At 42.2% G+C, this 25,843-nt stretch overlaps 1 protein-coding gene across 2 annotated transcripts in view; it reads left to right on the forward strand.

Annotated features, from left to right (window-relative positions):
• Positions 1-2,239: 2,239 nt before the first annotated feature.
• The window catches only part of ETNPPL (ethanolamine-phosphate phospho-lyase), a 35,349-nt gene continuing 11,745 nt past the window's right edge, over positions 2,240-25,843 (forward strand). Inside the window, exons 1-13 of one of the 2 annotated variants that reach the window (XM_043570870.1) lie at positions 2,240-2,463; positions 5,258-5,376; positions 5,655-5,814; positions 8,275-8,349; positions 12,558-12,648; positions 13,495-13,611; positions 15,706-15,788; positions 16,382-16,607; positions 17,502-17,656; positions 18,559-18,648; positions 19,082-19,212; positions 21,278-21,345; positions 23,219-23,718. In XM_043570870.1, the coding sequence (XP_043426805.1) occupies positions 2,264-2,463; positions 5,258-5,376; positions 5,655-5,814; positions 8,275-8,349; positions 12,558-12,648; positions 13,495-13,611; positions 15,706-15,788; positions 16,382-16,607; positions 17,502-17,656; positions 18,559-18,648; positions 19,082-19,212; positions 21,278-21,345; positions 23,219-23,347 (1,644 nt within the window). In that variant the 5' untranslated portion in view covers positions 2,240-2,263 and the 3' untranslated portion in view covers positions 23,348-23,718. Of the gene's footprint in view, positions 2,464-5,257; positions 5,377-5,654; positions 5,815-8,274; positions 8,350-12,557; positions 12,649-13,494; positions 13,612-15,705; positions 15,789-16,381; positions 16,608-17,501; positions 17,657-18,558; positions 18,649-19,081; positions 19,213-21,277; positions 21,346-23,218; positions 23,719-25,843 lie in introns of those variants that run through there. The other variant, XM_043570878.1, reaches the window with a different exon arrangement.

A 25,843-nucleotide genomic window follows, 5' to 3' on the forward strand; every position in this document is an offset into this window, starting at 1 on the left:
AAAAATTAATGAAAAATCTCACAGGTGTTTTGCAATACATTTGTATGTATTTTATGTCGGCAGCACATCTCAATTCAGCCTAGCCACATCGTGGGTCCCTAAAACTCACCTGTGGTTAGTGGCTATATTCTAGACAGTGCACATCCAGTATGAGCCACCAAGGGTAAGTCCATTCGGTCTAGTTCCTCTTTATCTCCTGCAACTGAAACATTCAGTGGCACCCAGTGAGTATTTGATATATTGTGGACGAGTGAATGAATGTCTGATGTTGGGGACTTATTCGAGGCAGTAGTTTTGGGGGTGGGGATCAAAGCTTCTACTTTGGACTGATTCTGTCTGAGGTATATCCGAGGCCTCTAAGTAGAGAAGTCAAGAAAAGAAGTAGATATGGAAGTGTGGGACCAAGAAGAAAAAAGAACTGGGTGGAGATGTAAATCAGGCACCTTGATGGGTAAACCCAAAGGCATTGTGGTGGATTATCTTGGGGAAGAGCACAGAGCAAAGAAAGGGCCCAGGACCTCATTCCCAGAGGTAAGAACATTTACATGTTAAGCGAGAGAAGAGGAAAATCAGGAAAGTGTGGCGGTGCCAACAATTTATGAGAGTAAGTGATTCAAGGAGAAAGGAGTGATAACTCTGCTGAGAGGTCTCCAGACTCCAGACTCCAGAGGATGACTCCAGAGGTCTTTAATAAGAAAAAAAAAGGTAGGAACATTGAGATCTTAACAACAATCTTACCACACATTCTACAGTCATGATCTCTTTTAAGCCCTCTTTACAATGCTTTGAGTCAAAAGGAGATTTTTTTTTTTTTTACTACAAAGAAATTTGGCCTCCAAAAGGTCAAGAAGCCTAACTAGTTTATGAAAGTACCAGATCTAGACCCTAAGACTCTTGGTCCATCGTTATTTACAGAACATATTTTAAAGCACTGGGCAAAACAAGAAACCTTGGAGGTTTATAGAAAAAGAGTGACTATCTGTGACTTCGCCAGGTCTAGCTAGGTGTTTTTAGAATAAATGTACATTCGGCATCATCTTTCAAGTATGGGGCTGGGCCAAGATTACATGATTAGGATTTCTTGGGAGATCCGTAAGTGCCTTCTGCCCTTCATTTATAACACCTAGAATTCTTACCATGCTGTTGGTCATAGGACCCTATTTCTCAGCCTATCTTAGGCAATGCAATAATACTCCCTCTGTGCCGTAATGTAAATTAATAACTTCATTCAAGAAAAAGACCATCTGCAAACATTCTTCAAGTGTGTTGCTATAGGTAAATTAAGCTTTCTTTGCTGACTTTCAAAACACAGAAAGAAGGAAATGCTCTAGTTTAAACTCTATGGCTAATAGTTGCATGACCTTGAATAAGACCTTTTCTGTGCCTCGTTGTTCTTATCGACAGAACAGGGAAGTTAAATCAGATGATCTGTAGTTCTTAAGATAACTTATGACTTAATGTTATAGTTAATCAGCATTAACTTTGTCCAGATATTGAACTTCCAATTTGATCAGTGTGTGAAGATCATCCCAAAGGAAGTCAAGAAATTTAGGAATGAATTCCAAATGCACCACCAGATAGACATGTAATCATGCGACAGGGAATAACCTCTTTCGTCTTATGTTAATGGCATAACAACTCTCCTCATTTCTCGGGGTTTGTTTGGAGGACTGAACCAGGTAAATCACGTGAATATGTTTCATAATCTGTATAGTAGGAGAGAAATTAGAAGTGTAATTACTGTTACAGTAGATCTTTGAAACACTGAGTTATCATTCCCGACAAGTATCAGGCTGCGTCCCTGTCACTGATCCTTAGGGCATGTGACGTTACTTTAGTTATGAGAGGTTTTGGTATTGGAATACGCTCACTGTGAGACCCTACAGTGGTAGGATCTGATCTCCAGAGAGCGCCTATCTTTGAACGTTTACAAGAACACAATGGGATACACCAAAAAGAAACAAGAAAGAAAGTGGGAAGGAGGGAATTCGCGGGCAGAAGAGGAAGAAAGGCAAAGGCAAGGTCGAGTTCGGGAAATCAAAGGCGAGTCCAAAGAAGTAGCAACGATTGGGAGGGGTAGTGGGAACAGCAGGGCAGGAGCCGGAGTCAGTTAGTTGAGGGGCACGGGTGGTGGCGAATGAGTGGCTAGTCCGGTGACTCGCCGAAGCGGGCACCCGGGCGGAGGAGGGGGAACAGGAGGGTGGGGCTTGGCGAAGGGCAAAGGCAGGGCAAGACTTAAAAGGGAGATGACCCCAGCTAGTTGATGCCACCAGTGACTCCAGACGCCCCGGGCGAGGGGACCCCACGAGGGACCGCGGCGGGAAAGGCCCGCCGCTGGGGCAGCCTCGCGAGGCAGGCGCTCGCAGGCGAGAGGGAGAGCCGAGGAGCGCCCGGCAGCCGCGCCACCATGTGCGAGCTGTACAGCAAGCAGGACACCCTGGCGCTGAGGAGGAAGCACATCGGGTGAGGGCTCGGTAACTAGCGCCAGGGGCGGGGAGCCGAAGCGGGGCAGGTAGCGGGCGAGCAAGAACGCGGCGCGCCGAGGCCCCCCGGGACGGTGGCCCGCCGAGCGCGAGACGCCGCCGCCCGGCAGCCGCACCTGCGCACTCGCGCCGCAGCCCGCCCGCCGCGCCAGCCCCCGGCGCCCGCCGCGCCTCCGCCGGGAGGGAACGCCGCCAGCCTGCTCCCGCGCAGTCCCGGCGCTCTGCCCCCCGCCGCTGCCTGGGAGCTGCCGGCGGCTGCGAGAGTTGTCCCACGAGGGTTAATAGATCTAGGAGGGGAACTATTCCAGGGATGGGTAGCCCTGCGCCAAATCCCACCACCCCGAAAGCTCTCAAAACTGTGAACTCAAAGATATTTAAAAAAATTTTTTTTTAAATCTTTATTTTTCAGAGAGAGAGAGAGAGACAGACAGACAGAGTTTGAGCTGGGGAGGAACAGAGAGAGACAGAATCCCAAGCGGGCTCCAAGCTCTAACCTGTCAGCGCATAGCCCATTCTCCGGGCTCAGACTCACCAACCGAAGATCATGATCTGAGCCTGAGCAGAAGTCGGGTGTTTAACCGACTGAGCCACCCAGGCGCCCCTCAAAAATATTTTCGACAGTGACTATGAAAACAAACTAATTCTGACAACTTTTGTTTAAAGTGAACTTTTTCTTCTTGCTTGCGTGGTTAGGAGATAAAGGGTTAATCCAGCCAGAAGAAAACCTTAAAAGACACTTTGTTAAGGGTAAAATAAGCTGTGCCCTCATTACAATGAAAAAATGCAGTCTCCTTTTGTTTTGCGCGTGTTATAAACGACTCGGTAAAATACCGGTAAGCGTACAGCACTGAATGTTAGGTCAGACCTGGGCTCTGGTCCTAGTAGGGTGTCATGTTACCTGTGTGACCTCTGTCAGATTACTTTAATTTCCTCTTCTGTGGGAGTAGGAATAACATTCTGCTTCACAGGAGTGAGCAAGTGAGATTAATAAGCATGATCTGGTTTCTAAAAAGGCACATGTAAATATAGATGATGATTGTGGCCACTGTAAAATCAAAGGCCTGCAATACTCACATGTAATTAACAAGCACTGTCATGGGTAAACTTGAGAGAGGACTAGGGACGCAAGAAAGAAAAGAACTAGTATCTACTTCTGAGAAATGCTAGGCGGTTGCTCCTACTGGTCTCCTGGTCTCAACCCAGACGTTTCTAGATGGCCTGTTGGGAGATTGCTTGGAAGGAACTCTCTCAACCCGGCATAGCAGAAGCCAAAATGGTCCCATTCCTCCCTCATTACTCAATCACCCCCTTGTCTTTTTCTGTTAGTTTTCAATCCTATATAATTAGATTCCAGGGAAAACCCAATGGTTTCTAGTGTGAGCAGAAGAAATTTTGGGAAAGGAGGAATATCACCATGGACAGCCCTGAAGAATTTTACCTGAAGTCTGAGTGCAACGTGTAAAGTACCGTTAGCAAGGGAGGATGAAGTCTGCAGTTACTAGCCCACATTCATGACAAAGGTTTCCTTTGGCTTTTAACGGGGAGTATAAACTAACAGTTGGGTTTGAGCTAATAAGAAATTCTCATTAAATATTAGTTTCCTTTTAACTGACGATGCTTAATCTGAGGCAATTTTAAATTAAGATTACCTATATATAATAATTAAAATACTTTCTAAAGTAAAGTATTTTACTTATACGCAATAAGTAAAATACTTTCAATTTAATATGTAAGCATTTCATTACCTTCCAAAATACCTCCAATGCATGTGGCACTTTTTTGTGCATGCAAAATCACCAAAATAAAAATAATATATTCTATTTTACTTTCTACATATCCATAGAGCTAAGATAAAAAAAACTTTCGTGATGTTTCTATGTTACTAAAATTTATACTCCAGGCATTCTAAAATTTATATTCCAGACATTCATCCAAGTAACCCAAAATATGGATGACTTTTTATTATGCTCAAAATAATGGATTAAGGGATTAAAAGAATAATTGGATTTCATTATTTAAGAACGGAAAATCCATTTGATACAGGACAAGTACCACGCAAAAGACATGGGAATGGTCTCCTATAAAATCTCTTTTATAGTATTTAATACCTATTTATTTATAGTTAGCTTTTAGTGCTATTGATTTCTTATCAATTAGACCAGAAAGGGAGAGGGAGAAAACAAGCAGATACTGACTTGGGCTATGGTATTAGGACAGTCTAGTGTCAAATTCAGGGTTTTTTTTTCACTTGTTGGCTGTGTAATCTTGAACAAGGGTCTTGATTTTTCTGAGCCTCAGTTTCCTCACCTATAAAAATGAGAATGGTAATAACCCTATTTCATATGATTGTCAGGAGGATTAAATATTTGTAATATTTATCAGTTCCTGAACATAGTCAACCTCAAAAAAAAAAAAGTTTTTTGTTTTTTTGTTTTTTTTTTCTGGTAGAACAAAACTTCCCAAAGGAAAATTAGTTATTGGTTGGTGTAATTAGAGCTGTCAGAGTTGATCCATGTGCCTCTAAACCGAGTTGTCAAATCATGGCAAATTTCATATCACAAATACATGAAATATATGAGCAGGGTCACGAATGGGGGATTAAGGTGAAAGGTTCCAGGCTAATATGAAAATTTTTTTTTAAAATGTATGTCACCCAGGTTGTGTTTCCCTTTCCTTTATGTAACTGTAATTTTCCACTGATCATGACCTTCATTGAAAAGGAAAAACACTGAGCAGTCCTTCCAGACCAACGTGTTTCCTTTCATTATCTCTAGGCCCTCATGCAAAGTGTTCTTTGCTGCGGATCCCATCAAAATAGTGCGAGCCCAGGGGCAGTACATGTTTGACGAGAGAGGTGAACAGTACCTGGACTGCATCAACAACGTGGCGCACGGTACATGTCCTGTCTTTGTTGTGCCGTGAAGGATACGTTTGTGGAGTAAGGCAGACAGAGCACCACTGATATGTGTCCCAGGAATTGCAATGGCTGGAGCTCCTTGGCTGAATGGGGTCAGTCGTCCCTGCCAGGAAAAGTTACAGAGCAACGTGGGAGAGAAGGAAGCTCAACTTTTTCTTTTTCTCTTTTTCTTGCTTCAGACTCCCCCTCACTGCCCAGGAATTTGAAATTGTAATTTCTTTGTTTGTTTGTTTGCTTTGTCTTCTAAATTCTAGTGGGACACTGTCACCCGGAAGTGGTCACGGCTGCCCTGAAACAGATGGAACTGCTAAACACAAATTCTCGATTCCTTCATGACAATATTGTTGAGTATGCCAGGCGCCTTTCAGCAACCCTGCCGGAGACGCTCTCTGTTTGCTATTTTACAAACTCAGGGTATGTTTCGAAGTTTCCCACCCACCCCCATTCCCGCTCATCTCTTTGTTTACTCTCTCACACGTATCTTTCTTTTTGATTGGTGGTGGAGCGCAGACGTCTAAAAAGTTTTTCTGAGATTCTTGCCACTTACTAAGTGAACACACGCGGGGGCCCTGATGGTTCGGTTTTCTTCTGCTTTTGCTCCATGAGCTTGTGGACGGCATGCTCCGGGGTTTTTGGCACAGCCACTGATGATTAACATGTGCATGTCACTCAACTTTTTATTACCAGGGCTTCCCTTGGTGAAAGGGAAGGAAAGCATATCTAGAATGCTTTAGTATCCCTAAAGGAGAGACACCTGGGTTGTAACCCTGGCAAAAATATCCAAGCTGGTTCTCACGTGACAAAACCTAACCAGTCGTATGACACTCACCTCTTCAGACACTAGAGGAAGCAGCTAAAAAAATCGATAGGGACCCCCTGCCTGGGTCCCTCAGCCTCTTAAGCCTCGGATTCTTGATTTCCGCTCAGTCATGACCTCATGTTCTGGTGAGTTGGAGACCCACATCCTGCGGAGCCTGCATGGGATTCTCTCTCTCTCTCTGCCCCTCCCCTGCTCACCCTGTCTCTCTCAAAATAAATAAATAAAACATTTAAAACAAATTTTTTTAAATAAAGGAGCGCCTGGGTGGCCCAGTCGGTTAAGCATCCGACTTCAGCTCACGTTGGGCTCTGTATAAACAGCTCAGAGCCTGGACCCTGCTTCAGATTCTGTGTCTCCCTTTCTGCCCTCCTCCACTCGTACTCTGTCTCTCTCTCTCTCTCAAAAGTAAATAAACATTTAAAAAAAATTTTTTAAAAATCAATAGGGCCTGGGCAGTTTTTTTGAAGCACGAATAATGGATTTCAGCAAAGAAGGAATTCTACTAAACGGATATAACTTTTGTAGGACTTTTGTTAAATTTTTTTTCATGTGTATTTATTTTTTGAGAGAGAAATAGAGGGCGAGCAGGGGAGGGGCAGAGAGAGAGGGAGACACAGAATCTGAAGCAGGCTCCAGGCTCTGAACTGTCAGCATAGAGCCCGACGTGGGGCTCGAACTCACGAACCGTGAGATCATAACCTGAGCTAACGTCAGACGCTTAACTGACTGAGCCACCCAGGCGCCCCTGTAAGACTTTTGATTGACTTGTTTCCTTAGGCAATTAAACATTTCCCTAACACAAGTACAAAAAAAGGAAGGACTAAATTCAAAAGAATAGATATGTTCCAACTTTTAAGTTCCGTAAATTCAAGTTATTCTGTATCCATTCTATGGAATATTCTGCAGACGTTAAAAATATGTGTTTGAAAATACATTTATAGTGACATGTGAAAAGCTCACAATGCAATATTATATTGGGAGGAGACCTGTACATACAGCATTAAACTCATATTTTAAAAATTATGTGTATGTATATATGATTAAAACTATTAGAAATTCTGTAACTGTTTGATCATATGATATTGTGATTCACATTTCTCTTTTCAATGAGATTTTAAAACCAATTTTGTAGGCAGAAGATCATTCCTTTTTCTTTGTAAAGAATGAAGAAATTTTAGGATCCAATTTGTTGTTATAAAGCATTCCTTTGCCTTCAATGAATTAAATACCATAATATTTGCCTTTCACTTCTAAAGAATCCTACACTGTCAAAAAGGATTGCTTCCAAGAGCACTGTCACCAGAGACTGGAGGCAGCAGAGCCTGGGATGGTACAAAGCATAATCCTGAAGTTAAACAGTCTGAATGCTGGCTCTTCCTCTTATTAGCTGTGAGAGCTTATTAGCTGTGAGAGCTCAGAGAGCTCCTTAACCTCTCTGAGGCATTGCTTCATCCATACAAAGGAGACAGCAGCCCCCGCCATACAGAGCAGTTCTGAGAATAAATGCAACCAAAACACTCCATATGATGTCTGGCAGAGAGCAAACATCCCACAAATGATTATTTTCTTCCTCTGTGTCTGAGTAGTGTATTTAGACTGCCAAAACCAGAAAGAAAAATTATGATCTTCATTTTATCAATGAGGAGCTGATCAAATATTGGGTCAGTAGAACTTAGTTTTGTGGTCCAATTAAGGGGCTGTCGCACTGCCATTCCTCCGAGATGAGGCTTAACGCGGGCTTCCTGACATCCTCCAAGTCCGCCACCTACTAATGTGGCTGAACTAGGCTGAAATTTGAGCTGAGCAGCATATCCTTTGAATTGGGTTTCTTCTGTGTGTCTCATTCCTTATTGAAGACCTCTGGGGAACTTGTATTGGAAGGATGAAGTGAGATTTGCTGGGTGAGCAAGACTGAAGGGGAAAGAGAGGACTGCAACTTACTTCTCCATCCATTTCTGAATAACTGGGATCTTACAACTTTGGTAATTAACATTTTGAAACTTTTTTTTTTTTAAGCTTATGTCATGTTGATCCCTGTCTCCGTGTTATCTTAGATCTGAAGCCAATGACTTAGCCTTACGCTTGGCTCGGCAGTTCAGAGGCCACCAAGATGTGATCACTCTTGACCAGTAAGTTTTGGATGCAAGACTTCTAAGCAAGAAGCTCCTTCAGACACAAAATCGTATTGGTCCTGTCCATACCAAATACCACAAGCCCATGTGGAGGAGGGTGGCACAATGATTTTTATTCTGTATTAAGGTATCAAGGCCAGCTTAGGCCTGGAGAATTCCTAATTCTGTTGAAGTTCCTGCAAACGGGGGAGGATCTCTTGGATGCTGTGGTCATGGCTAATGGGCTTTGCATGAATCAGGGCTTGCTTTTTACACATAACTGTTTGTTGAGCCACCACACTGCATAACTCAATTGTTCTCAAAATAAAAACATAACTGATGTCTTAAAACTCTATACATTCTCATCATTATTGTGATTATCCACTATAATTAATTTAAAAGATAATGCCTTAGGGCAAATTTAAAAAAATTAATGTTATTTATTTTTGAGAGAGAAAGAAAGCACAAGCTAGGGAGGGGCAGAGAGAGAGGGAGACACAGAAACCCAAGCAGGCTTCAGGCTCCAAGCTGTCAGTACAGAGTTCAGCGCTGGGCTCTAACTCATGAACCTTGAGATCATGACCTGAGCCGAAGCCGGATGCTTAACCAACTGAGCCACCCAGGGACCCCAACAATTTAGGACAAATTTCTTATTTTAGAAACCAAGTAAAAGATAGTAATTTCTCCTTAGTTTGTGACTATTAACAGTCATTTAATCTCACCTTCTAAACATGAATTTTTACATTTAAACAAGAAAGCTGACAACCTCCATTCCTTATTAAGATTTTTTCTTCTAATTTTTTTCTACCTCTCCACTAATATCAGACGCAGAAGCTTAAATTGAACTTCTTCTTCATTTCTTGCCCTTATACAGGCTTCTCTTGTTTTATGTGCTGAGTGGCATATTCATTTTCTATTGTTGCTATAACAGATTACTACAGATTTAGTGGTTAAAGCAACACAAATGTATTCTTTCACAGAGGGAATAGGTCAGAAATCCAAAATGGGTCTCATGGGGCCAACATCAAGGTGTCAACAGAACTGTGCTCCTTCTGAAGGCTCCTTCTGTTTTCTTGCCTTGCCGGGCTTCAAGAGGCTGCCTGCATTCCTTGCTTGGAGTCCCTCCCTTCCACTGCCCTGCCCCCCCACCCTTCCATCCTCAACCTCTGACCACCAACCCCCTGCCTCCTCCTTTCACTTGTGAAGACACCTGTGATTACATTGACTCTCCAGGATTATCTCTCCATCTCAAGATTCTTAATTTATTCACATCTGCAAGGTTCCCTTTGCCATGTATCATATTCCTAGGTTCCAAGGACTAGAATGTGGGCATCTGGGGGGTGGGGGGGTGCATTGTTCTGCCTACCACAGTTGATTTGTTGGTTCTTTTTAAATTTCCATTCTCCCTCACCTATAGACAGCTATTCTAATGTGTCTAGTGTATATCTTTTATTTTTGTGTTCTTATATATTATATTTTGTGAATCTGTTTTAATTTTATAAAAATTGTCATAGATCTTTTTCTGTTTCAAACTTTCCCCTCAGCACTGTTTCAAGACTATATTGCTAGATGTACATCTATTTTTCTAATTCAGTGTGGTCTGATAGAAATATGTGAGCCACATAGGACATTTAAATTTTTCCAGTAGCCAATATATTTGCAAATATCATTCCAATAGTTAATCAATGTAAGATATATTGAGATTTCTCTTTTTCTTAAAAATTTTTTAACATTTATTTATTTTTGAGGGAGAGAGACACACAGAGCTTGAATGGAGGAGGGTCAGAGAGAGAGGAAGACAGAGAACCCAAAGCAGGCTTCAGGCTGTGAGCTGTCAGCACGGAGCCTGATGTGGGGCTCGAACTCATAAATGGTGAGATCAGACCTGAACCGAAGTCAGATGCTGACCAGACTGAGCCACCCAAGTGCCCCTCTTTTTTCATATTTTAAATCTTTAAATCCAGTGTATGTTTTACACTTACTGCACATCTCAATTCAGAGCCAATGCATTTTAGGTGCTCAGTGGGGGTCTGGTTCCCCCCACTGATGGATACTGTCACTGTCCGTTGCTCCTAGCTACCACAAGTAGGTCTGCAATGAGCATCCTTGTACGTGTGCCCTTATGGACCTTTCTAAGAAGTGCTTAGGAATAAACACCCAGAAACAGGATTGCTAGTCCATAGGGGTACTGTGGTCCTAATGTGATTAAATACTACCAGATCAGCTTCCAGAATGGTTGCAACACTCTACACAGTGCATGAAATTTTCCATTTCCCTCTATCCCCACCAAAACCTAATAGTATTCTGCTTTCTCATTTTTTTTCTAATTTTGGCCAGTCCAGTGACTATAAAATGATATCAATGTTGTCTTAACTTTGAAGGTTTCTAATGATGAGTTTGAGTATCTCTTCATAAACTTACATGCATTTGTGATTTCTCTTCTGAGAATTACTTGTTCGTGTTCTTTGCCCATTTTTCTGTTGGGGTTCCCATCCTTTTCTTGTTGGTTTGTGTTTACTTGTATTGTCTAGATCAAAAGATCTCAACCTTGACTGTGTCTTAATATTACCTAGGAAATTTCTTTAAATGCCAGTGCCTGGGCCCCACGCCAGACCAAGTAAAGAAAATCAGAAGTATATATTTTTAAGTTTCCCAAGTGATTCTACTATGCAGGCAGAGTTAAGAACCACCATAGAGTTAATCTCTTTTAGTTTGAGACATTTCAAATATCCTTTCCTGCCCTATCATCTGTCTTTTAGCTTTGTCCATGATATCCTTCAACAGGAATCTTTAATTTTTTTTTTTTTTAATTTTTTTTTCAACGTTTATTTATTTTTGGGACAGAGAGAGACAGAGCATGAATGGGGGAGGGGCAGAGAGAGAGGAAGACACAGAATCGGAAACAGGCTCCAGGCTCTGAGCCATCAGCCCAGAGCCTGACACGGGGCTCGAACTCCCGGACCGCGAGATCGTGACCTGGCTGAAGTCGGACGCTTAACCGACTGCGTCACCCAGGCGCCCCAGGAATCTTTAATTTTGATCAAATCAAATAGATAAAATTTTCATTGTACAATTTGTGTCTCTAAGTTTTGTTAATATCTCTCCCTCTACACCCACTGCACTCCCTATATCATGAAAATGTTCTTCATTTTCCTCTGCTGCCTTGTATGAAACCCACCTGGTGTCCACTGTGTTACATTTATTTGTGGATGTGTCTCTGAGGTCCTTTTCTGCCCCAGTCTTCTCCTTGTTCTTATTCTGCATACTAACTTTATTACTATGGCTTTGTAGCATGCGTTAATCTATGCTAAGGGAAGTCTTCTCTCTTTGTTTTATCTATTCCTGGGCTTTTTAAAATTTCTTTTCCAGATCTCTTAATTATGCCTTTGGGAAAGAAACAGAAAAGGGTATATTATAGCCACCTGTATTTTAAGTGAGAGAAAGGAATCTCATAGCCACTTGGCTACCTCTCAATCTGAGTTCTTCTTGAAGAGATCTCATGCTCTTCCTGACTTGTATTTGGCCAGCCTATGCAATCAGACATCCCACAGAAACCATTCCAGACAGAAACACAGCCCATTCTGGGATATGAAGTTATTTTTAAAATTTACTAGAATGTAACTGTCAAATACATTTAAAGAATACATACTGACAAAGTTTTTCATGAAGCTATAGAAAATAATTTTTTACATGTAGACAATATAATTTAGTACATCTAATATCATCCTAAGAAATTAAGGGGTTTTTTCCTGTTGAAAAAAAAAATTGTCTGGGGCGCCTGGGTGGCGCAGTCGGTTAAGCGTCCGACTTCAGCCAGGTCACGATCTCGCGGACCGTGAATTCGAGCCCCGCGTCGGGCTCTGGGCTGATGGCTCGGAGCCTGGAGCCTGTTTCCGATTCTGTGTCTCCCTCTCTCTCTGCCCCTCCCCTGTTCATGCTCTGTCTCTCTCTGTCCCAAAAATAAATAAAAAACGTTGAAAAAAATTTAAAAAAGAAAAAAAAATTGTCTATGAGGACACATACTTGGTTTCCTATGTGTTTTATTACATGAATAAGGAGAACTGGACAAATTAAATGCCAGTCTTGCCATGAAAACTTAGACCCTGTAGAATTAAATCTGGCACCAAGGTTTAGATTCTCCCCGGATGATTAGGAATACTGGTTTTCATACACTACAAAAACATCCTTTGCTGAGTGATTTTGGTTACTGTTCTTTTTCCTTTCAGTGCTTACCATGGTCACCTATCATCTTTAATTGAGATCAGTCCATACAAATTCCGAAAGGGCAAAGATGTCAAGAAAGAATTTGTGCATGTGGTAAGTATCTTAGAATCCAAGAATCAGAAAGTTAGAACTGGAAGAATGCCTAGTGATAATCCAGTCCGATCCTTTCATCAAAATAAAACTATGAAAAAGAAACTAAGATTTAAAGCAGTTATGTGACTTACTAAAGTCAAAAGGCTAGTTAATGACAGGATGTGGTTTAAAATCTATTGATGAGTGTCACAATGAGCAAATTAGTATAGTTGTAGTGAAAGCTAGTATTTACAGTTGTCATTTTATTTTATTTTATTTTATTTTATTTTATTTTTGCCTTTGGTCTTCAACGTTTATTTATTTTTGGGACAGAGAGAGACAGAGCATGAACGGGGGAGGGGCAGAGAGAGAGGGAGACACAGAATCAGAAACAGGCTCCAGGCTCTGAGCCATCAGCCCAGAGCCTGACGCGGGGCTCGAACTCACGGACCGCGAGATCGTGACCTGGCTGAAGTCGGACGCTTAACCGACTGCGCCACCCAGGCGCCCCTTGCCTTTGGTCTTCAATTACTTTTTCCGTCACTGATGCCAGCTTGAAATTCAGAGTTGAATCTACTGTGTATGAATGTCTTAAAATTAAATTGCTCTATGCTAAATTATTATACAGAGTTATGAAGTAAAATAAATAGGAAAGACAATAAAGAAATCAATCAAATTGTTGAAGCATTAAAACAGAGCTCAACTCAGGGTTCGAACCTGTGAACCGTGAGATCATGATGTGAGCCGAAATCAAGATTTGGACACTTCACTGACTGAGCCACCCAGACACCCCGAAATGCCCTTTTTTTAAGGCTCATTTGTCCGAGAAGTAAATCTTGAGAAACCCTACCATTTGATTGTTTTCAGGCACCAACTCCAGATACTTACAGAGGAAAATACAGAGAAGATCATGCAGACCCAGCCGGCGCTTATGCAGATGAAGTGAAGAAAATTATTGAAGAAGCTCATAACAGTGGAAGGAAGGTTGGTATTTGCAGCTTTGAAAACATCTTAACATTGTTTATAAGATGGATCGAAATCATTGTGAGAATTGGAGAGGCGAAAAGGATTAGAGCGCAATGCCCTTTTTGCTCTTCTCTGCTTACATTTCACTTGGTTCATATTTTTAAAAGTTCATTATTATAATCATGCCTCTAAAACTATCTATTTTTATTTATTCTAGAAATGCAATCACTATGGCTTAATTCTCCCCTTCTCAGTGGGAGGCAGACTATGGTCCAAAGGGGTAGGGGAGGAGAGGATTAGGAAAGACTCTTCCAAATGATGGAGGGAGGGGAAGAGGCACAGTGGTCCTGGGACCTCAGAACCAGTGCAGGCTCCCAGGCCCAGGATGCCTTGGTGCTTCCCTTGAACTGGTTCAACTGTCCCAAAGCTGCACAGCCCGGGTTAGCCAAGGCAGAAAAGATGTTTCTCCAATCTGAACCTAGACTTCTAAGACAGCACCAGAATCCCCCAGAGTAAGAGTTTCCATTTTCTCAGTCGTCACCCTACTAGCTTAACATCAATTCTCAGCCCATTTGGGGGTTACTTATGTGCTTTGCCTTGAATGTTTATTTATTTTTGAGAGAGAGAGACACACACACACACACACAGAGACAGAGACAGAGAGACAGAGCACGAGTAGGGGAGGGGCAGAGAGAGAGGGAGACACAGAATCCGAAGCAGGCTCCAGGCTCCCAGCTGTCAGCATGGAACCCAACGCAGGGCTTGAACTCAGGAACTGCGAGATCATGACCTGAGCCGAAGTCCGACAGGACACTTAACCAACTGAGTCACCCAGGCGCCCTGACATGTGCTTTGCGTTTAAACTGGCTTATGGCATCAACATGGCAATAAAGCAAACCTCCATTTTGATGAAAAGGAAGTCTTTGCTTTTTCCAATTCAAATATTTTTATCTTAGTGCCTGGAGAGTCATTTGCATTTCTTAACTGTTTTCTTTCCATTCCGTTCATTTTCCATATCTTCAGATGTGCTATCTGCGCAGCTAGCCCTCAGCTCTACCTGTTGTGGGGAGCTTCATATGCTTTCCTTTTTGTTTGTTTTGTTTTGTTTTGTTTTGTTTTGTTTTTTGGCTTTTCTTATTCAAGCATAGCCTATTCTTCTTTACACAAACGGTAAACAGTTCTTCCAGGGAAATGCTTACATTATTAAGATCACATGGTCTTTTTGTCTGCTGCAAAGGTTCCCATAGCTTTTGGAGCACATTAGCATTCAGTAGCTATTGAATTGATGCTTTCCTGTTAAGAATGCTGAAAGCAATGAGCAAATAGAAGATGGATGCTTCAGAATATTAGATGTGCTTACAAGGTCAGGGAATTTTAGAGAAGCAATCTCTTAAGTCCAGTGGCTTCATGTTATAGCTGGTAAATGAAATATTCCAAAGGGAAGAACGTAAGCCAAGGTAATAGAGTTACTAAGATGTAGTCTGGTTCTCTTGACTTCATATCTCATACTATGTCTATGCTTTCTCCGCTTGATTCAGTGTTATCTATTTTCTGCCCCCCATTTTCTTCCCCTCCAGAGCATTTCATCTGCAGTTCCTTTTGTGAACTGCCTAATTCCATTGAGTTAAGCCTGGGTCAGGGTAAGAACTAGAAATAAGGCGCAGTAACTAAAGCGCGTGGCCACAAGTTGCTCTCCCCTTTCCTTAGAGCAGATTCTGGGCGCAAGCAATCCTCATTCACCAAGCTGAGGAAACAGGCACCACAGGAATGGGTTTAGAACCTGGGTAATTTTTTAGAAGTTCATATCAAAGACTGATCCAAACATCATTCTCGTTCAGCCAGTCCTCATGAAAACACTGCATTTAAATTAGTAACAGAGAAATGGAAGTCGCCCTCTCCACCGTTCCACTGGTACTGTGGAATTTCCAAAACTGATGCTTCAGATCAGTTTGCATTTCCAGCACGGACATCTTTTCTTGGTCATCAAATGGCCTGTCTGACACCTGCCACAGGCACATTCCCACCCAAAATAACCTGCTCTATAAAAAGTCCTCGTTTTTAGGGGGTTCAAGGGGAACCTAATGGACTTTGACCCCATCTTCTCTTGTGTAGATTGCTGCCTTTATTGCTGAATCCATGCAGAGTTGTGGCGGACAAATAATTCCTCCAGCAGGCTACTTCCAGAAAGTGGCAGAGTATGTACTTGACTTGGGCATCCTTGGTCAGACTGAAGGCTCTGTGACAGTTCTACAAGGCAATACTGGTTAAAATATTGAAGTACTTGCAGACTAGCTGGTGAAGAGCCACTTAGGCATGCCTGCCACACCGGGACTCCCCGGAGCCCCTCCACCTTTCCAAGATCCAGCAAATAAAGGGTGTATGTGGTCCAGCAGGGGGCCTCCAGGACCCTGCTCCATTCCCCAGCCTGGCATCCTCTCTGGCTGGTGCCCATGCTTACCAATCAGTAAAATTGGAAGATTAACCCTGCTAAACACTACTGGTTCACTTCTTTCTCTTCCCGGTTAAAATGCCACAGTAGAGCTTACATCAAGCAGCACAAACCTCCATAATATAGAACATGTCTAGTCTGGAAATAATGTGATTATATTGCAAAGTCAGTGACATCACGTAGATGCTTTGGGGATTTGAGCGCTGAAATGTTTTTGACAATGATTACAAACCTCAAGTTAACGACATTTTTTCAAGTCCTCCATAATCTATATCTTCGTGGGTGGGTTTGGGGACCCTCTGTGACCCGAAGGCATTAGATTTCCTTTTTGCTTTTCAGATATGTACACAGAGCAGGAGGTGTGTTTATAGCTGATGAAGTTCAGGTGGGCTTTGGCCGAGTTGGAAAACATTTCTGGAGCTTCCAAATGCATGGTGAAGATTTTGTTCCAGACATTGTCACAATGGGGAAACCAATGGGCAATGGCCACCCAATGGCATGCGTTGTAACAACCAAAGAAATTGCAGAGGCCTTCAGCAGTTCTGGGATGGAATACTTCAATACGGTAAATTTTGGCCTCCCAGTTTATGCTAAGAGGGAAAAATAATGCATGTTCTTACACTTCTTGCCAATGTAGTAAAGAATAAAGTTCAGTATTGCCAGCTAACCGCCCCAGGACACTAGCCAAACTTGGATCTAACCATATTTCGTTCTGTCTGGCATAATTCTTGTATTTTTCCTTGTGTATCTTTCCCCTTCCTAAAATGATTAATTGTTCTTGTAATAAATGGTTGCCTTACTAAACTCTACAGGTTATGTTTCACTCACAGATGATATGATCGCCTTTATTTTGTATCACATTTAAATTCCCCAAGCATTTCTAAAGTGTTTAGATGATACAGTACTATAAATGTTATATGGCTGTCACAGGAGATACTAAATTTCCTATCTTTGGGAAATTTTATTTCCTTGGTTTTACCCCCAAAAGTCATGAACTTTAAGCTTGGAAAAATTATTATAGTTTGTGCAGTACGTGTATTAGGACTTGTGACAACTAATAGTAAGATTCAAACCGAGGACATAAATTATTTGGAGAAAATGTCATTGCGTAGCTGTTTTCACACAACTGTTCAGGGACCGAAGTCCACATCCCCCTCACTGAACCACATTCTGAAATTCTTAGTTCCCAACGCAGTGTCTCGTTTTGGTTTGGATGAACTAATAAATTCCATGATAGTCCTTCATACCAATTATGCGGCATGGAGACTATGATTCGGAATGAATTTTCACTCAGTCGTAAATAAATAGAATCACACTATATCCTAAATCTAAAAAGTTTGCATCACAAGAGAAAAACTTATTGAAATTATATCTTTATCTGCTTATGTATGAGCCAAATTTCTCATAGATGAAGCAATACCACTAATTCAACTATTATGTTTTTATCTTTTTTCTGCAGTATGGAGGAAATCCAGTATCTTCTGCTATTGGTTTGGCTGTCCTGAATGTAATTGAAAGTGAAGACCTTCAAGGAAATGCCACAAGAGTGGGGGATTATCTTACTGAATTACTCAATAAACAGAAGGCTAAACATACTTTAATAGGAGATATCAGGTGTGCTTATCATGAGATTGTCATATGGTTACTCACTTTTCCAAATGAAAATAACTTATCTTATAAACTTAAAATAAATTACATAAAATTTAATCTAGAAAATACTGAAAAACATAAAAAACAAAATTTGTTCTTAATCCAGAACCCTGATATCACCACTGTTAACTTTTGGGTGTATACCTTTCTTGACTTTTATACTTCAATAAATAAATAAATAAATAAATAAAGCCGGTATAATTTTAGCCTGTAAAAGATGGGAAGAAGGAACTTAAAGTAACTCTAAATAATTTTTCAAAAATTATTGAAAATGACATCCTGGAGGGGCACCTGGATGGCTCAGGAGGTTAATCATCCAACTGCGGCTCAGATCATGATCTCAAGGTTCATGGGTTCGAGCCCCACATTGGGCTCTCTGCCTTAACATGGAACCCGCTTCTGAGCTCTGTCTGTACCCCCTTCTCCCTTTGCTCCTCCCCCACTCATTCTCTCTCTCTCAAAAATAAACATTAAATAAATAAATAAATACATACATACATACATAAATAAAATGACATCCCGGAAAACTTGATATTTTTCATAGATATATATAAACTTTACATATTTATCATCATTAATGTCCTGAGAAGCTAAGTAGTATGAGAAGGTTGTTTTTAAGACTTTTCTTTTACAATTAAGTAAAGAAAAAAAAAAGCTGGATGAGAAAAACAACTTGGTTCAAAAACTAGAAAGACCTGTGACAGTGGGTTGGTATCTTGGATTTGTTAGAATCAGTAACAGTTACCCCTACAGGGAATCATATCCAGCTTTAAATGAAAATGAGGTTTAGGGACAATGTTAATCTTTTGTGACAGTGCAGTGTCTGATAGAGTATCTGTCAAGTTTTCTTTCTTTACCTTCCTCAGGGGCATTGGCCTGTTTATCGGAATTGACTTGGTGAAGGACCAGCAGAAAAGGACCCCCGCCACAGATGAGGCTCAACATGTCATCTACAAGTAAATATGCCCCCACACCTGACTGGTATCCTGGCTTGAAAGATGCCCCTCCCCCCCCCATTTGAAAGCTTCCTTTACTTCCTCCCACCTCTCCAAATAAGGGAAGTTTGAGACACGTGCATGAGAATATTGAACTGCTCTGTGTTCACATCATTCTTTTTTTCTTTTCTTTTCTTTTTCTCTCTAGAGAGGGAGGGAACCTTTTTGCAAGCGGGGGAGGGGAAGAGAGCGAGGGAGACAGAGCATCCCAAGCATGTTCTGTGCGATCAGTGTGGAGCCCAATGCGGGGCTGGATCTCTCGACCCCGAGATCATGACCAGAGCTGAAATCAAGAGTCGATGCTTAACTGAGCCACCCAGGCACCCCTACATCATTCTTAAATAATCTTAGTTACCATTTGTGTGCACTCACATATATTTCCTGCACTAATTAGGATGAAAGAAAAGCAAGTGCTTCTCAGTGCCGACGGACCTCATAGAAATGTGCTTAAAATAAAACCACCTATGTGCTTCACTGAAGAAGATGCCAAGTTTATGGTGGACCAACTCGATGAGATTCTAACAGGTCTGTTCACAGATGTTTAAGATGCCACCCTGTCCCACACCCAGTCATACATGACTGTGCTTGTTCTTCATGACAGAAGTGAAGGCAGTTGGAAATGAACATATGACTTTGTATATAGAACTAGAAAAAGAAAATAATAACTATGTAGACTCTTAGTTAAATCAAAAATTTCTGTTTGCACTCCCGTAACTACAGATCTAGGTTTTTAAGGAAATGACACAACTTTATTTTTATTGGTTCTCACTTTTTTTTAAGTTTATTTTATTTATTTTTGACAGAGAGAGAGAGAGAGTGGAGGAGGGGCAGAGAGCAAGGGAGAGAGAGAAAATACCAAGCCCCAACTCAGGGCTCGATCCCACGAACTGTGAGATCATGACCTGAGCCGAAATCAAGAGTCGGACACTTAACCGACTGAGCCACCCAGGCGCCCTTATCTGTTTTTGCTTTTCAAAAACTGCATGTCTGCATTGTACTATGCACCACAGACGCGGGAGGATATGGTATTTCGGCATTGTACCATGAAAATGCGAGAAACGTTATTAATAAAAATTACAGGTTACAGGTCAACAGTTATTTGCTATATGCTGAACCGTTTGACTTGTCTATTTTACTTATTACATTTAACTTTTGAGGGATTTTTTTTTTTGCCATTCAGAATTATCCCTGTCATAGGAATTTAGCTTTTGCTTACCTATATTATATAATTCGGTAGGTTAATTTGTTTTTCTGTTATGAGCATAAACTGAGATTGAAAGTAAACTAGGAATGTATGGGGCGCCTGGGTGGCTCGGTTAAGCGTCCGACTTCAGTTCAGGTCACGATCTCACGGTCCGTGAGTCCGTGAGTTTGAGCCCCACGTCAGGCTCTGGGCTGATGGCTCAGAGCCTGGAGCCTGCTTCCGATTCTGTGTCTCCCTCTCTCTCTGCCCCTCCCCCGTTCATGCTCTGTCTCTCTCTGTCTCAAAAATAAATAAACGTTAAAAAAAAAAAAAAAAGAAAGTAAACTAGGAATGTAAAAACCATGTTGAAACACATAACGTACTGTCCAACGTTAAGATATTTTGGGGTTGCATAGTTATATCTTTAAAATTCAACTTCTCTGCTCCCTTCTCAGACGTTTGGGGTTAGGGTAAGGCTGAGAAGCCAGGAATAACAGAGCATACAACATAGATGATCGATCTTGGAAAAGTTGAGAGTCAGCCCAAGTTATTTGTGATGTAGTCACTGTCTTTGGACCAAGGGCACACTCACACTCACCCCTGGCACACTTTTCTCACACACTGCATTAACGCGGGTCCTTCTGAAGGGCTGGGTGGAAGAGTGTAGGATAGGCAAATCTGTCACCATTGCTTCAAAGTCACCTCAGAGCTGGAGCATTACTGACGGTGGGCCAAAGAATTTCCTTTGAATTTTTTTTTAACGTTTATTTTTATTTTTGAGACAGAGAGAGACAGAGCATGAACGGGGGAGGGTCAGAGAGAGGGAGACACAGAATCTGAAACAGGCTCCAGGCTCTGAGCTGTCAGCACAGAGTCCGACGTGGGCTCGAACCCACGGACCGCGAGATCATGACCTGAGCCGAAGTTGGCCACTTAACCGACTGAGCCACCCAGGCGCCCCGAATTTCCTTTGAATAACGTGAAGGAGGCATACCTAGCAGGTTCAGTGCCACTTGTAAATGATAATGATGGAATGCTGCAATAAAAGTTTAAAAGCAGCAATTCTAATAGTGACATGTTTTAAACACATTACATTTACTTCTTAATTCTTCATGAAGCGTACTTCTATAGATACCACAAATATTTTTTTTAATTTTTTCAATGTTTATTTATTTTTGAGAGAGAGAGAGAGAGAACAAGAGGGGGAGGGACAGAGAGAGAGGGAGACACAGAATCTGAAGCTGTCAGCATAGAGTCTGATGCAGGGCTCGAACTCAGGGACTGCGAAATCATGACCTGAGCTGAAGTTGGATGCTTAACCGACTGAGCCACCCAGGGGCCCCAAAAATGTTTTTTTTTAATATTTTATGTCATCCTGTCTTCTCCACTATATCTCCCTTGATGTAGTTGTGGAAGAAGCCATCGGAGCCAAAAGTGAGAGTGTGACCTCTGAGAATACTCTGTGCAGAACAAAGGTAAGAGTCTGCTACTCTGTTTTTAGAGGAAAAGGTTAAAACTTTGGAAAATTAACTGAAAGGAATGCAAATTTTAAAAAAAACTGTACAATAATTTTTAGAATAAAATCCACCTTTGCTAGGGTTGGCTTACTGTTGCAATTTTGAGTGCACAATTAAATTTCAAGGCAAGCATCCTACCACTTGAAAGGAATAAAACCAAAGAACCATTATTACTGGATCACTCCCATAACCTCCTTCCAAAAAAAAAAAACTCCTCCAGCCTGCAAAGAGGGCCTTCAAAATAAAAAGAGAAATGATTAAAAATGTCCTAAGCATCCTCCTGTTGGAGGGTCACCTGACGCTGCCTCGGATTCCCGCACACCATTCTTTTTTTTTTTTTTTTAAATGTTTATTTATTTTTGAGAGAGACAGAGTGTGAGCAGGGGAGGGGCAGAGAGAGAGGGAGACACAGAATCCGAAGCAGGCCTCAGGCTCTGAGCTGTCAGCACAGAGCCCGACACGGGGCTGGAACTCACAAACCATGAGATCATGACCTGAGCCGAAGTCAGACGCTTAACCGACTGAGCCACCCAGGCGCCCCACTGCACATCACTCTTTAAAAGCAGCAGAAGCGTTAGCAGGGTGGCTCCAAAATGCCAGGGTTTGGTCCTGAAGTGAACTAAAGTATAAACTTCAAATTCTGGGGCCTGAGAACCATCTGGCACCAAGTGGCCTAGTTTCTGCATTTGATGTGCTTCCAGCAGAGGGCCTTTCCATTCTCTCCCTGAGCTGCCCAGGGTGTGAGAAAGTGCTCCCCAGCTCAGGAAACAGAGAGGCAAAAACTTGAGAGGCTTTGTTGCATAATTTGCTATTTGTTTATGACTTGGACACACAAAGGAACACTCAGTGCCTCGAAGCTGCCCGCACATACGGCACCCTCAGCAAGGTCCTTCTCATGGAAAAACATTAGGCCCTTTGAGAGAAAATGGTTTGTTAACAGGACTGCTTCTGTTTCTTGGTGGAACACAAACCGATCCTAGAAATCAATTCTTACCTGCAGTTTAAGAGCAGCTTGTCAAGGCTAGGACAGAATCGTAGCTGAAAACTGAGCAAGCATTGAAAATGAGCCTACAGGGGCGCCTGGGTGGCGCAGTCGGTTAAGCGTCCGACTTCAGCCAGGTCACGATCTCACGGTCTGTGAGTTCGAGCCCCGCGTCAGGCTCTGGGCTGATGGCTCGGGGCCTGGAGCCTGTTTCCGATTCTGTGTCTCCCTCTCTCTCTGCCCCTCCCCCGTTCATGCTCTGTCTCTCTCTGTCCCAAAAATAAAAAAAAAATAAAAACGTTGAAGAAAAAAAAGAAAAAGAAAAGGAGCCTACAAAAAAGGGAGTTCTCGATGAGAATCGGATGCTAGAGTTAGCGAACACATTTCTGAAATTTTGGCTTGGAGTCCCAGGTTTTTTTTTAATTTTGTTAATGTTCATTTATTTTTGAGAAGGAAGCAGAGAGAGAGAGAAAGAGAGAGAGAGAGAATGAGAAGAGCGGGGGAGGGGCAGAGAGCACAGGAGACACAGAATCCGAAGCAGGCTCCAGGCTCTGAGCTAGCAGCACAGAGCCCCATGTGGGGCTTGAACCCACAAACTATGAGATCATGACCTGAGCTGAGGTCGGACACTTAACCGACCCAGCCACCCAGGCGCCCCTGGAGTCCCAGATTTTATGCTGACCTCACATTTCAAAGGTCCACAGAAGATACTCACCAGGGTTAGAGAGGAACAGCCAGTGTCATAGCGTCCTGTTTGCCTGCTGGCCTGTTGAGTCGGCCCTGCAGAGGCCGGGCGGCTCGGAGGGGGGCGCGCCTGCTGGAGTTTGTGCGCCTGCGCCTGTCTTGCAGATGCCTAACGAAGCACACTCGGAATTGCTCAGTGAAGGCACCTCGGATCCCAGAGAAAATCCCAGCCGAAAGAGAAATGGATTGTGCACAGATAAGCACTCGCTGCTCAGTAAGAGGCTCAAGACATGAGAGATTAACATTTTAAAGCAGGATAAATATCCAGGGTTATAGAGAATGAATGGAAGTGTCTCTTCGGTTAGTACCTGTGTTGTACCCTCTAACAGAATTTGCATTTCATTTAGATGTGTAAATAAAAAGGTAACAGAGTGAAAAGAATAAGCCGAGTGAAAGCCAAACCATGTCAAGATTATTAGTTCAGTCTCTAGCCTGTTAATTCCCTACTTGCGATTTCTGAAAGTACTTTATTTATTCTACTAAACTTATGATTCAAACTGAATATCAAGTTGGTGGTTTTACTTCTCATGTGTTAATGTTTGAAATGAGAGAGCAAAGTACAATAGGTTCCTTAACTTTAGAGACGTGGTGCCTTAAAATATGAATGAACCATTCTTTATTGATTTAATTTATATGTATTTTGGGGCTATAATCAAAGATGATGTAAACCAAAACATTTTTACTAGAAAAGCGTACCCTTGTTTTGCACAGAACACTAGGGGTGGTAAAAATCAAAGCCATTTGGAAAAAATCACATACAACAAATGTTAAGAAGCAAATGGATAAATCAGGGGCACTTGGGTGGCTTAGTTGGGTAAGCATCCAACTCTTGGTTTCAGCTCAGGTCTTGATCTCATGGTTTGTGAGTTCAAGGCGTGCATCCGGCTCTGTGTTGACAGCACGGAGCCTGCTTGAGATTTTGTCTCCTTCTCTCTCTGCCTCTCCCTCACTCATGCAAACCCTCTGTCTCAGAAATAAATAAACATTTTTTTTTAAAAAGAAGTAAATGGATAAATCAGACTTCTGGCAGAGGACTAGGTAAATCAAGATCTTGTGGAGTCGTGGTGGGGGCCCGGCAGCAGCAAAGAACACAAGAAATATATTCAGAAACACAAAGATGTAGCTGGACCGGCAGCAGTAGTCAAAGCACTGTGCTCAGTGAGGAGACCTCAGCTCTAAGTCAGGTTGTGACGCCTTGTCCACTCATTTACCTGGCAGTTAGGAAATTAACTTCCATCCAATCATCTTCCTTTCTCATCAAGTTTATCAGTACCCAGCACACTCCCACACACACAAGAGAGGGAGCTTTGGGTGCGCGTGCCCATGTACAAACACACACACACACACACACACACACACACACACACACACTTCTAATCACACATTGCAAAGGGAAGTGAGGAAATATGGGACCTCCAGATTCTCTTTGCAACATGCTGATATCGTGAGACATTCACTTGGAGGCCAATATACTGAACTTGGAAGAAATTTGAATTTTAGTATTTTAGTATTGACTTCCCATTATCTCTCTATTGCCTTCCTAATACTTATTAAACTTTGTATTTTGGGTTTTGTTGCATAAAAAAGAGAGAATAATTCTGCTGTGGCTGTTTCATGATAACTGAGAGGGATGTTGAGAGGAAAATGTAAAATCTTCCTTTCTGAGTTTGTCATTAATTAAAAAGCTATTTAAAAAAGCAAAGTCTCATTATTAAATACTTTTTTCCTCCTAAAAATATAATTGACCCTGTGGATTCTGGCTGGATAATGCTGAGGTTGGTTCCCAGGAGCTGGCAAAGAAGAGGGGGTATAGAGATATCTGTGGTTGGCTTCTAAGGAGCACATCATCAGATCTTTCACAACACAGGTCAACACCCCTATAAGCACCCTCTCATGGGCATGCTCAGTGTTTGTTCTCTTTTCTCATTGCAGAAGGCAAAAGCAACCCATACCCGCGTTATATGTTTCCAAGTATAAAATAGAAAATTAAGACTTTATTCTTTGATATACTCCCACTCTTCTTCCTTGCCTGTAAATTAGATTTCCATAATAAGGAGGAGAGATCTGGAAATAAATGACATGTTCTTGGATGTAACAGAGACTACCTGTGTATGAGGTTCCTGGTAATCCCTTCATTTCTGTGATGTCACAATTGGGTGTCAGTTTGGGTCCTCTGGGTCTCTAGATTGAGTCCCAAGATAGTTGAAAGTACAAGAGATGGCTTGGGGGTAACTCCTGTGAAAGATAAAGAAGCAAAGAAGCAGTAGTCAGGAAAAGCTTTCAGGTCTGACATGGATGAAAAGAGAAGAGTCAGAGGGAAGATTTGAGCAGGAAGAGCCTGGACTGAGATGCAGCTCTGTGAAAAGTCCCTGCCAGTGCACGGCTTGCCCATAAAGAACTGCTGGGCAGAGATGACCGGGCCCTGGTAGCCCTACTGTCTCCCCTCACTGGCTGGGAGCTCCCAGGGAACACATATCCAGCTTGAATGCTGCTGTGGATCTTGAAGATGCTGTAGCTAGCGGCTGTCGGCTGACTGCACTCCTCACCACAGGCTCCCTCTTGAAGGGAAATGGAGCAGCACACCCATGGCTGCCATAGTCTGCCCCTTGTACCACATGGATCCACTTGCCCACACATCTGGGGAGCAGCTCTTCAGCGATTCCTTAGTGCATCTCTCTTTCTCAGGGGAGACTTAGAAGAGTGAGCTTCGTGGAGCAAACTACAACTCCT

This window comes from Prionailurus bengalensis, chromosome B1, assembly GCF_016509475.1.
Source record: "Prionailurus bengalensis isolate Pbe53 chromosome B1, Fcat_Pben_1.1_paternal_pri, whole genome shotgun sequence".
Lineage (NCBI taxonomy): Eukaryota > Metazoa > Chordata > Mammalia > Carnivora > Felidae > Prionailurus > Prionailurus bengalensis.